Source organism: Nomascus leucogenys, chromosome X, assembly GCF_006542625.1.
Source record: "Nomascus leucogenys isolate Asia chromosome X, Asia_NLE_v1, whole genome shotgun sequence".
Taxonomy (NCBI): Eukaryota; Metazoa; Chordata; class Mammalia; order Primates; family Hylobatidae; genus Nomascus; species Nomascus leucogenys.
The window spans coordinates 53,667,369-53,681,174 of NC_044406.1; the positions used below are offsets into that span (position 1 = coordinate 53,667,369).

A 13,806-nucleotide genomic window follows, 5' to 3' on the forward strand; every position below is an offset into this window, starting at 1 on the left:
GAAGAAGGGCTATCACAGAAGCATGAGTATATATGCCCACAATTGAACTTGATGACACTCAATTGTGAAGTTAGAACATGAAAGTTCAGTAGACGTGGAACAAAGATGTCACACTGGGGCTTCTTTGTTTCTGAAATTCTGTCTATGACATTAAGTTGCCCTCCCTGTCCCTTACATTAGTGCTGTAAGGATCAACAGTATTCAGCACAGAACTTAGTCTTCAGCTTTCACTTCCCAATCCATAAACCATGAAGTGTTTGGCATGTCATACACAGAAACACAGAATGTCTCAACCCCACCGGGGTAGAGAAAATTGTTACTAGCTGAATTTACCCTTTAATACAAAGATCAGTAACATAGACACAAAGAAAGCTCATTCATTTTAATAATTGAGCACAGTTTTAAGAATTCCCCGTAGGAATTATCTCCCAGGTCCCCCCCTAGAATTATTCACATACAAAGCCTGCAAGTATTCAAATTTCACAAACACAATTGCAAAAGCAGAAGAAATAAGAAAAGCCTTCATAGTCTTAAGATTAAAAACAATGCTTCATCATTCTTACAGTACCTGTTAATAAATGCTAAATACTAAGCGCTAAAAAAAAAAAAAAAAAAAAAAAAAAAAGCTAGGCTGGCAGCTGGCTGCTGGTGGCTGGCAGCTGGTGGCTTGAGAGAAGAATAAAGAAGGAAGCTTTTATAATGACAAGCACTCCTATATTCATTTTTTATCTCATAACTGGATAACACAGGGCAGATCTCTCTACTTTCGTAACTTAGTTGGTTTTGAAGATAGAAAACCTTGGAGAAACATTCTCAGAGCAACAAATGAAGCTGGTTTTAATTATGCACATAGGTTAGAAAGGGCCAATATTCTCAGACTCCTTATAACTGAGGTACCCTCTCCAGTTCATACTTTGGTCTAAAGAATTGAAACAATAAACAGAGCCTGAGTCATAGTAATAACATAATAAATATCTGTTGAATAGATGAATTGATACCTGAGGTGCAGTGTGAACAGGCTGGACCTAAGTGTCTCTAAGCAGAAACCACCCTGGTACATTTCAGAAAGGCTATATTCGCACAGCAGGCCTTATTTGTCAGACCTACTCTCAGTGCCCTGAGGATTCTGGGAGACCAAAGGAACAGTAGTATGACAAAGAACAACTGAGTTCTTATTTAGTTCATCCTAGTCCCCTGAATAATCCCCCTCGGCATCAAAATTTGTGAACAGATTTTAAAAGATTCAATACCATAGATAATCAAAACAACATATGTGTATACCTCCTTCAATTATATTCTATACATATAAAAGTTTAAGAAATCTGGGGCAGGGAATGACCAATATGAGACCCCCTTCCCCTCTCTCTCCCTTTTGCCTTTTTTATTTTCTCTCACTCTCCCATTCTCTTTTCTTCTTATTTCCTTTTCCTTCTAAACCAGTCTTCTGCCCTTCCCCCAGCTCTTTCTCTTTCTTCCTCATTACTAAAGTTGAAGAGTTCTAAATATCTGTGGCTCCAAGGGGTGGGGCAAATAAAACTGGTTTTAGTTCACAGAAATAGGAGCAGTTCTAAGAAAAAAAAGAAAACCCTGCTCTTGGCCACACTAACAGTGATTTAGAGACTCTCTCTTGAACATACATTCAGAACATACTATTGAGTGTGAATTTGATCTCTGTATAGAGATTTTTGTTTCTGGGTTGTTAATTTTAGGATGATGATGATGATATAATACAAATAAACCATTACTCACACAGATGCGATCCATTTTGTGTGTGTATTTACAGAAAAGAAGGGGTGGGTGTTATTTAAAACAAATAACGATATCAGATACATGTTTGTCACAATTCTTAAGTTCAATATTCATAAGGGCTAGCTGGAGAAGACCACTTTGGGCAGGAAATTAGTCTGCATTTATTTTATAGCACAAAGAGCAAGACTAGATGAGCCAGAGTCATGGCAGGAGGTTAATTTTCCACCTCCAGCCCTCTTTTCTCATGCTTCAAATAAGAATGTGCAGAACCCTTCAGGCTATCCTATTGGTTAGTAACCTTAGCCTGTTCTTGACCCTAGGGAGAATCAGATTCCTTTGGTCTATAAGAGTAATAGAAGTTATTTCTTTAGATAAATTTTGTTTAAGGCTTTAAATTAATTCTATCTTGGCATTGTGTGGTTCTAAGTTCATTCATTCATTTAACAAAACTTACTTGAGTATCCGCTCTCTGCCAAGCACAGTGGTAAATGATAAGTATTACATTAACTCCAATCAATCGAATATTCTTTTGTAGAAAGAATATCTGGCCCAGTTACCCTGCTGTATTAGTAAACTGGAGTATGCTCAGATGTCAATACTGTCACTACTAAGTGTTGAGACACTCTCAACACGTATTATGTCCTAATGATCTGGAAAATTTCCTTCAATATGATAATAATGATGGCAAAAATGACACAAAATAGAAATATATAGCTACTCCTTGGTTTCCTTCTTCTTTTGAGGAATATAAAAACTGATTTTTGAGGATTCTGAGGCAGCTCAGTATTGTGGAAAGAGTATCAAACCTGGAGTAAGATGGCATAGATCTGGTCACAGCTTCATAATCTTAGGGAAGTTACTGAACCTTTTGATCCTTTCCCTTTTGATTCTAAAATTGAGTCCAAGAATCTTTTCCCTAACTTCCACTGACATTACTGAGAGGAAAAAAATGAAATAATGTTTGTAAAAGTGCTCTCAAAACCATAGAGCTCCATATAAATGTAACTTACCACTATCAAACAATCTTTGACATTCCTTTAAGGGAAAACCATTACATTATAGTTTCTTTTTGTCCATTTTAAGCAGGGGGTATTTATATTATCAATTAGCATTATTTGAGCATTTGGCAGCACAACCCACATTTATTTCCTCATGGAAGAGACAAGTTAGAAGTTTTCCTTGTTGAAAATGAAATGCACTCCCCGAGGGCCAGACTCAGAGTTGGAGATGCTTTGTTTGCTGAGGGTTTCAGCCAAGGCTTCAGGTCCACAGAGGAAAACTCCTATTCTGGTACTTTTGGGAAAGAAAAAAAAAGACAATTTCAAGCTTTGGGATGAGATGTCTACAAAGCAGGTAGGTGAATTTCCCATTAATTTGAGGCCCCAGGGCAGAGTCCCCTCTGCTCCTTTGTCTTTTCCACAAATAGCAAAGGGATCATATTACTCAGAGGGAGTGTGGTTCAGCCTGTTTGTGTGAGCATCTGGATAGTTCAAAAGGTAGTTGACTTCCCTGGCAAAAATAAAATCCAACCAAGGTTTTTGGAAACTTCTATCACAGAGAAAATGGTGGTGAATTCATGAGTCCATGGGCTACTTTCCTTCAGGGCTCTGTGCCCCCTGGCATCTTGAAATTAGGAACAAGCCAACTATACCAACCACTCAGTGTGGCTTCATTTCTCTAAATTTTAGCGTCTAAAGCCCTGTTCAAAGTGTGGTTTCTGATCAGTAGCCTTGGCATCAGCTTTTTAAAAAATGCAGATTACCTGGCCCTACCCCAAATCTTCTAAATGGGTATCTGCATTTTAAAGAGATCCCCAGGCACTTTGTATGCTCCTTACAGTGCAAAAAACAACAGTCTGAAGGGTACATGTATGGTGATCTCTTGAGTTTCTTAGATGTTCTAGCAAAACAAGGGATCCCCCTCAAGGTTTTATAATGACTAAAGTTTTAGTGAGAGCAGAAAGCACCTTGAGACATCTGTCAACTTAAGATTTTAGACCCAGAAGCTATAACTAAAAGTGGGGGTGGGGACAGTGTCTCCTTAACAATATGTATAATTATATTGAATCTTTAAAAGAAGTGGATACACTAATGAAATTTAGGTGACTAAAGAAAAGAACCAAGCTGTGGCCCTACTTGGGACAGGCAGGTTGAGAAAGTCTGAGATGGGGACCTGGAAATATTTGTTTTTAATAAATCTCCAGGTAATTTGGTGTAATTAAAGATTCCTTCTTAAAGTTGAAGATATATGGAATCTTCTGTTGGGCATGAATTCAACCTTTATATAGTAATATACGTATTTGAGTTTCTAAAATATACAAGTTTAGATATGTATGGGGGCTGCCGCTTTAGGCAGATGCAAGCCTCAAAAACATCTCAGTGACAGACTCCTTACTTAGGGTGTTGACTTGCAATTGTCTTGAATTCATTATCCCAGTTGGGCCGTCCATACAAAGTCTTTTGTTTCAGGCCTGTGATCACATCTTTCTCCTCATCATGGTGCACAGCAAAGTGATTGGCCTACAGGAAAGGACATGAATTCAGAAAAAAAAGAGACATTCTGTAAAAGCACATACAATGTATTTACACCCTTCACAAACTATTCTAACCAAGGCACCCTGCTGGATGCTGAAAGGTAAACAAAGATAAATAAACTGGATCTCTCTCAAGCAATTTGCAGTCTAGAAAGGGAGACTTCGAAGTATAAATATAAATAATCCCATATGTTGAACAGAGTATGATGAGTGTCATGAAAGAGGCACACGCGTCCTAATGAGAACAAAGAAGGAAGGTGAAGTGGAAGAATAGGGGAAGGGTTAGGGCCGCAGTATTTGAGTCAGGCATTGATGGATGAGTAGTGTCTCACTGTTTTTCTCTCTGCTCTGTGTTTGACTTTTTGTCTTCACCCTAATATACTTCCACTCCTTTGGGAGAATTACTAAGAGATGTAACAATTTTAGACTAAAATGCAGCAATACTTTGGTAGCATAATAAGACATCAAATCAAGCCTAAAGCTAGTGAGTGTGTGTGTGTGTGTGTGTATGCACGTGCATATGTGTATATAGTCACATGCTGTTTTTCTGCTACCATTCTAGGAGGCTTCAGTTTGAGCAACAGGTATTTTTCATAAAAGTGGTTAATTAAATTTATTTTTAAAAAGCAAATCAGATTTGAAATTCACTAGATGGATGATGGGCATAGAGGAGGTTAAGAAAGGTGGGCACTCCAATTCAATAATTCTATTTTGCAAAGCAAAATAATTACTTTTTCAATACAAATAAATAACTGATTTTAAAAAAAACCTGTGCCTGGCTTTTAAAATAACAAAACAGTAAAGCAATTTATATACTATAGATTTTTTTTCCTGAGTTTTATTTTTATCAAAGCATTTTTGTTTTGTTTTTAAATTGCAGAAGTGGCATTTTGAAACCACTTTTTATGGAGCAACAATTCTTATGGTTATGTTTCCCTAATTTATATTTGCTACAAGATTCCTTTAAGACTTGGAGAATCTGTGATAAACAATATGTCGAAACCCAAATGGGAATTCAGTCTTCACAGTGACAGGGTGCACATGGAAGATTCCCAGGGTTGTGGAGTCAATGTCTATATATACCCAATTGCTACAGTTTGAATGTATCCTCTCCAAAATTCAGATGTTGCCAATGTGATAGCATTAAGAAGTGGAGCCTTAAAGAGGTGATTAAGACATGAAGGATTATCCGTTATGAATGAGTTAAGGGCTTTGGAAAAGAGTCATCACACAGTATTTGACGAGCCTTCCCTTTTTCTTTCCACCATGTGAAAACACAGTATTTCTCCCACCCAGAAGATGCAGCCTTTGCTAGACAACCAAACCTGTTGGTGTCTTGATCCTTGGACTTGCCAGCCTCCAGAACTTTGAGAAAATAAATTTCTGTTCTTTATAAATTACCCAGTCTCGGGTATTTTGTTATAGCAGCACAAATGGACTAAGACACCAGCTGAGACACTGGAGAGAAATATGCAGAGACTCTTGCCTTAGCTCCTCACTCATGGTGATAGCTTATGCTGCTTCCAGGCCTAGTCATTAATGTTTGCTTATTTACAAAGATGTTACCACTCCAGGAATCATTAACTTGTTTCAGGGTTTGTCAATTTCAGCACTGTTGATATTTGGGACTGTATAATTCTTTGTTGTCGGGGGCTGTCTTGTTAATTGTAGGATATTTACATTGCCAACTGTCTCTGGTGTGTGTCTTGGAGGGGAGCAGAGCAAAATTGTCCCAGTTGAGAACTATTGGCTACTTTATTATAGTGGTCTCCAAACATTTTTGAAAGAGCACTCTCATTGTACACACACATACACATACACACACACATACATGCATATATATCACCTTTATTAGATATATAGTAATTTATTTATAAATGATAATCATGAACTACTGCAAGATGCTGAGAGGACAGGCTCTGGCACATTCTGTCTCTGTCACTTACTTGTTGGGTGCTCTTAGGAAAATGACCTAACCTGATCTGAGTTTCTTCATCTGCAAAGTGTGGATAATAATAGGAGCTACTTCACAGGGTTAGTGAGATGATAAAATTAGACAATCTATGTGAATAGATACATAAGAATAATAAGTGGCAATATATATGCATAATAATTATAAATGTAGTGAGTATATTATAAAACATACAAAAACATATAAATTAAATGATTTTATAAATACATATATACATAGTACATGTAAATATATATGTGATACATATATAAATACATATTAAAATATATATATATACAGAATCCTTTATATGCTTATGTACGTTATATAAACAGATGCTCCTCAGCTTACAATGGGGTTATATCCTGATAAAACCATCACCAAATTGAAAATACCGTAAGTCTAAAATGGGTTTAATACATCTAACTTAATAAACATCATAGTTTAGACTACCTTAAATGTGCTCAGAACACTTATATTAGCCTACAATTGCACAAAATCATCTAACACGAAGCCTATTTATAATAAAAGGTTTAAGACCACATGTAATTTATTGAATACAGTACTGAAGTATGGCTTGTACTGAAGTATGGTTTCTACTGAATGCATATTGCTTTCACTTCATTGTAAAGTTGAAAAATCCTAAGTTGAACCATTGTAAGTTGGGGACCGTCTGTTTTATACACACACACACACACACACACACACACACACACACAGAGACAGAAAGAGAGAAAGAGAGAGAGACAGAGAGAAACAGAAAGCTAAATTTTCCCCAAAATAACCCTGTGCATCATCTCAATCACCTGGTTTCAGAGTGCCTGGTGGAAGAATTGCTCTAATAATGTCAAAGTGATGGCTTTTATTCCCTCACAGGCTCCTTGGCTTTGATTCTAATCTGAGCAGTCTAAATATAATGTGGCGATACTAAATGAGAGTGAATGGACCGGATCACCAAATCCACTAACCATACTTAGAAAAGATAGTACACAAGACACACCAATAACCAAGGGGAAGTTCGTAAGCCCTGTACACTATGGGAAGGACCTGAGCCTTGGAGTCTTGTCCTTACCTGAGACTCATCCCAGCCAGTGAGGTAGATGTTGTAGCTGAGGAAGCCGGCATTGTTCCTTTCCTGCATCTGGCTCTCCAGCAGTTGCAGCAGATCTGCAAACCACTCAAAGGCATGTGTGTCCCGGCACAGCCAGTAGAAGTAGATCTGAAAATGGGGTGGATCATGAAGCAGATTATATTTGGCAGGCCCTATCAGCATTAACATGTGGAATTCCACTTTCTGTCACCTAAACTTTTTCCTGATGCTCAGAATGCCTAGAAACATAGATTTTCAGAAGGCTCTGGACATTTCACAGGGTAGTTTACATGAACCTCCTCTGGCCTTCATTCTAGCAGGGCAGTAAATAAGTAACTTGGCCTCAGAAATACATAGCTTAAGAAAAAACTATTAGCCCACCAAGTTTCTCTCTCAGTCTGCTCTCACTCTCCCAGAATCTCTGGCTTCCTTCGAACCTCTTCTCAGAAAACCTCATGGAATCTAGACTAGCAGGGATTGCCACAGAAATTCTTCCCTGCCTGCTACTGCCAGACATTCATGAGTTCCTAGGGGAAAAATAAGGTTCTATGCACATCTCCTCCACATGGAAAAGAGGTACAGGGAGAATGAAAAGTCAAGGTAGACTTAATGTCCCTATTAGAGTTTATCTTTACAGTTATTAGAATGGCCTGAGGTTTATTTAGGATGCCCTTTATTACACAATAAAACCAAATTTATAGGTAACCAAAAAATCCCCTGTGAACTGATCCTGAGGAGATATTCATAAGTAGAGTTTCAGGTCTCCTCTCCTCCCTTTGCAAAAAAAGTATTGGGTGAGTGGAATGGGGGGGCAGCTGGAAATTGAATCAATCTCAATATCTAACACAAGATGAAAGAACAATTATTCAATATCCTCTCAATAGAACATGAAGGGATCATTTAAAGTCGTCATTATAAAGCCTGTGAAGGCATTGAAAAACACTTTCTATAATATGTTTTTTTAAAAGCAGGACATGAAATTATACATACTCAATATTTACAACTTTCTAAAAATACGTAAAAGTGGAAAATATTTAAGAGAATATGCAAAAATTATAGTTATTAAGTTGGGGCTGTGAATACTTTCCCAACTTTCTTTCTTTTGAATTTCCAGCAACACTATACAAATACAATATATTCCCTTCACTAATAGGCCTACTTATCTAGAAGCACATAAGATTTAACAAATATTCTTTTGAAGAAAAGCCTGTCTCTCTGGAACCACCAGAAGCTTTTCTTCACTTCCCATGGTCTCTGTCAACCTTAGCCCTGAAAGCACTCTCAGGCCTCACATGGCAGAGTATGATTACTGCTCTAGGCCCTCCGATAAATGAAAGGACTTACCTTTTTGAGCTTCAGATTCGTGGCGTTATTGCAATATTTGTACCAGACTGACTTGAGGATGGATGCGAAGGGTGTAACCCCAATCCCTGCTCCCACTAACATCACCACCTCATAGCTGAACACATCTTCACTGGCAGTGCCAAAGGGCCCATCAACCGCTATCCTGAAGGGCAATGGGGAGGAGATAGTTACAGAGATGTCTTGCTCTTCAGAGTGAGATGGGACACCCATAATTATTGGGGATGTGCAACATGTTAATTCAAATTGGAATAACGTATCTATTGGGTGCTTCCTTCTGTGAAATAGCTTTCAAGTAACCAAACTTAGTGCCAACGTTGGGTTTGGAAGTAAGAGAAATATTTGGCTAACCAAAAACATTTGGTAACTCAGAACAAGTTTTTGTTTTTTTTTTTTATCTCCCCACCCCTCTTCACACACAACAACGCCCCCTCCACACACACCCTATGTCTTGCCAGGACATCCCACTCTTGAAATTCTTGCATACGCTGCACACTGAAGTGAGAATTTGCTGCATCATTACATCTTGTAGATTTAATGTCTCCACTTTTCATTTGTCTATTCATTGAGTTATTCAACAAACTCTCAAACCTTTCTTTAGCATCTATTAAGTGCCTGATAGCACGTCAGGCATGCAGGGAAAAGGAGGCAAAGGGGCTAATACATGGCATTTAACTTCAAATAAATTATGCCAATGAAAATTTAAGAATATTTTTGATACACTACAATTATATTTGTTAGGAAAGTTAATATAACTTGGCCTTGACCCTTACATATTTAAAGGAATTTGGAAGTATTTATTTCTAATATTTGATTCAAAGGTTTCATATTTCACAAAAGATTTATGAAAATATGCATAAACACACTACACATATGAAACAGAGACCACAGAAATAGCTACCTATATTCTTAGAACCTGTGTGTTTTCTTGGAGACTTAGTAAAACATGGAGGAAGAGGAGCTATTTAGTGCCATTTTTCCTGAACTCATATACGTTGGTAATATGTACTTCTTACTCACTTAGGTAGTTTCCATGCATCTTGAAACTTCTGCTTATCACAGCCACAAGCATTGAACAGCCCCTCTGTCCAGTCCCCAACGATGCGGATATGGATACTAAAGAAGTCTTCCTCAGGGGCGGATGTCAGTGTGAAAGGGTGCCACTCCAGCTTGGACACCTTTGGGCACTTGACAAAAATGTATTGTCCCACTTCCATTTTGAACCCCTTCTTCTTCATCTGTAGCTCGATGGTTTTGAAAGGGTGAGTGACCACCTATAGAATAAAACATATGTCTGGAAATGACATTTTTCCTAAATACTTGCCTTTTTAGTGTCCATATGGATAAGAAAGTGAGCTAAATTGGCCCACCTAGATCTCTGCTTTAGGGAAAACACAGCAGTTCCTCCAGCAGATGTGTCTGTCACAGGGAATTGCCCTCAGTTGTAGCCCATTACTAATGATGGGCTGATTAAGGGATACTAAGGCCTAGTCCCTTTTTCCTTAATTTAGGTTAACTCCTAAGGGGCCATCTCAATTCTCGCACACCCTGTAGTATCAGCTGAGGCCACAGTTGCAACTAGAAAGAGGGTCAACTTTTCTCTCTCCCCATTCCTGCCTTTCTTACTTCCTTTCCAGGTTTATCTCTTAATGAATTCCTTAGAAACCTGCATGCAGTTATTTCTCAGTCTTTACCAGGGAATCCGACATAAGAAATCAGCCTATTGTGATTTTTTTTTCCTCTCAGAAGTCAAAAAAAGTGCTAAAAAATTTACAAAAAGTGATGTTTCCTGCTCAGCCTTCCTATCCCCCAAGAGGATGAGAGAGGGCCTTAGTATTAGGTTGGTGCAAAAGTTATTGCGATTTTTGCCATATTTTTAAATGGCAAAAACCGCAATAACTTTTGCACCAACCTAATAGCTGGCCAGAAGAAGGAGATCCCATTGACTAGCTATGTAGCAACATTCCCCAAAACAAGACTAACTAAGTTGGTCTATCTTTGTCCTGAATCATACCTTGAATCTGCCTGATTCCATGCGTTATTTCTACATTTCTCCCTACCTGGGGAGTACACCATCTTTTCTACCCGCCCATTGCCATCCTCATCTGTCTACGTACACACATTTATAACAGCTTTATTCATAATAGCAAAAACCGGGAAACAATCCAAATGTCCATCAACTACTGAGTGAATAATTAAAAAACAAAATAGAACACAGTGAAGAGCAATACAGAAAGTAATATACTGTTTCTTTGATGATTCCTAAGACTTCTGGAAGAACCTTATATGTATAACTACAGACAAACCAAGGGGCATCAAAGGAAAGAAAAATCAATAGAAATAAAATAGCAGCTTCCTAACGTTAACCAATATTGCCGGGCTTTTCTCGAACAGGGAGTTGTGGAAGAATGAAAAATTCTTTTTTAAAAAAATGTCAAACGTTTCCAGAACTTGTGATTTAAATGCATCTTACGTGATAAAAACTATAACCAACTTCCCTTCTGTTCTGAAATAAGAAGTGGTAAAGCTTCATTTTGAAAACAGAAAATTAAAATTATGTTGAAAATTATTTACCGTGTTGCAATTTTGTGTCATGGAAACAATTTTTACCATATTACAATTTTGCTATCATAGGCACAAATGAGATGTAACTAAGTAAGTGGACAGCATTCTCATTGGAATACTTTGGGATAACATCTTGTTTCTCATATTTATTTATATGAGAAGAAAACAAGTATCTATTTTCTTCAAAGGAAAACAAGTTTTCCTTAAAAGTATGTTTAAGAAAAATACTTGTCTGATTCAGTCATCTCTAGTCTAGTAAGGGAAATTTTGCAGCAACTGTTTTTGCTGATCTGTGGGATTGTTCTTATAATGCAACATAAATATCACAAAAGGAGAACTGTTGTGGTTTCCTATATTTCAAGACTTCCAAAGCCAGCTGAACTAACTTTACTATGACCCACCATAGACAGCAAATGAGGAAAGATAGGGTGGAGGACAGGAAGAATTTGCGTGTTTTGCAAAAATAACCCATAGTAGGGTTTTGACAAATACTTTTTGAACTGAGTTGAATTGAATTAAATTTTATTTGATAAAGATAGACTTCCCTGGTGTTTCCTGAAATTATAACAAGGAGTTCCATTTACATTTATTTAGTTGGATATTTATTTTGTGATGAGAAACAGATTAGAGTTCAGGAAAAGCCACTCTAGACTTCGAATTAGGAGAGCAAATTTGAGAGGCAGCTTATTTACTAACTTGTTGAAATTTTGGGCACTTCAACTTTCCTATTAGATTATTACATACACAGCACAGAAAAGGTGGTAAAAACAACCTGAAAAACTAGCTCAGCCTCAATGAGACCTACCCTTAGATCTCTGGTTCTTTTGGCATCTGAAAATTTTAAGACTCAATTTATGCCCCTTTGAACTCACCTCTTTTTCTTTTCTGCTCTTAACTAACCAAATAACGCCTCTGTCGCCTTCCCCTCCACACACACACACACACACAAACACACACACACACAGTGGGTGGGGGAGATTTATGCCCAGAAAGAACTTGGCTTCATTTTAACATCAAAAATGGTAACTTGTAGTTTCCCCAGTTAAAGGCTCAAACATTGGATTATTGAGCTAAGTAAATTGAAATAAACTGTAGGTCTTCTCTCTGCTGTAATATCTGATCAATGATATAGAGGGGTTGGGAAGACTTGTCCATGATATAGTTAGACACTGACCACTAGTAATTACTAAACCAATCAATACCTTGGTGATGACCACCTTCTGTTGAGATCTCCAAAACCGCACCAACCTCTCACAGAGGTACAGAAACATGGGACCCACTATCCATTTCCAAGTCTGTAATCAGAGCAAAAATGAAAATGAGATACATTAAGTGGTAATAGATAACAAAATATTCAGAGGGAGAAAAATTTTAGAAGCCAAGTTAATCTTTGTAGGCTTGCTTAAATATTTGACATTAAATTTCTTCTACTATGGAATAGATGAAAATATCTGAAACTAAGGTAATTTTGAGCCAGAAAAAGTAAACATTCTCCTTAGTCACATTGGGGAACTGTACTGACAATATAAAACTTTCCCAAGAGGAACTGCTCACAAGAATGGGATTTCCTCTCAGTGTTGCAACTACAGTTGCAGTAATCCTATAACAAAGCAAGGTTGGTTTCAGAATTAACATTTCTTTAAAGGATAACATTTCAGCAACACAATATTTTTAACACAACATTGTGATTGCTTTCTCTTAGTTATGTAGTCACAGTGACAAATTTGCAAGATGACAAATTTTATGCAAGAGTTTGGCTGTTTCTCCAATATTCTGAGAAATTCTGGGAGTATGCAATGCACTTGCTGAATGGAGACAAACCTAGAGCTTTTCAGATTTCGTTAGGTATCTCTTGGGTCAGAACATGCAAGAACATGCAGTGTTTCTGAACACTGGAATTACTCTGTAGCATTATTGGCCATATAAAAACATTGAGGCCAAACAGATCCATCCTGAAACTCAGCCAGTTGGATTTCTAGTTTAATACCTAAACTAGCAAAGAATTTTAGACAGCAATATTATCTAAAAGATGACTTTCCAGAATGTATTCAAAGGGGGAAAAATAAAAGAGTGCTTCCCATAGTCTCACATATAATCTTTCTACTAAATTACTTTTATAGGAAACTTACTGTTGGAAATTGAGAGCACCTGAATCTCCCCACCTTCAGCCAAACTTGAAGAATATTTGCCCCAAATATAAAAATGTTCTGTTGTTGGCCTTTGTTTTAATGGGATAGATAGTTAAAACAGTCTCAAATCATCCATCTGTTTCCTGAGTGCTACCATGGAGCCCCACTGAATGGAGCCAGATTTGGATATTGCTGCTAGTATACCTAGAAACTCTTTGAGGTAGGTTTCTGTTAAGGTACTAGTACTCTGACTCCAGCTGTCATCGAGGAAATGTGCCTTCCCCTGCCCACAAGAGGATTGGCAATACAGTTCCCTTTTTATCCTTTCTATTGATGTCTGCATGTAGTGGAGCCAATTCACTGATACGTCTGTTTGCTTTCATTAATGGGAAAGGATGCTTAAAGATCCTACGTCCTCAGATAGTAT

General features: G+C 37.5%; 1 protein-coding gene across 1 annotated transcript in view; it reads right to left on the reverse strand.

The window, feature by feature from the left end:
- Positions 1-367: 367 nt before the first annotated feature.
- LOC100605123 (cytochrome b-245 heavy chain) overlaps positions 368-13,806 on the reverse strand; it is a 33,505-nt gene continuing 20,066 nt past the window's right edge. Inside the window, exons 8-13 of the mRNA XM_003270985.4 lie at positions 12,453-12,545; positions 9,706-9,959; positions 8,668-8,830; positions 7,306-7,452; positions 4,144-4,268; positions 368-3,042 (exon numbers count right to left, since the gene is read on the reverse strand). Coding sequence (XP_003271033.1) covers positions 2,916-3,042; positions 4,144-4,268; positions 7,306-7,452; positions 8,668-8,830; positions 9,706-9,959; positions 12,453-12,545 — 909 coding nt within the window. The 3' untranslated portion in view covers positions 368-2,915. The remainder of the gene's footprint in view (positions 3,043-4,143; positions 4,269-7,305; positions 7,453-8,667; positions 8,831-9,705; positions 9,960-12,452; positions 12,546-13,806) is intronic.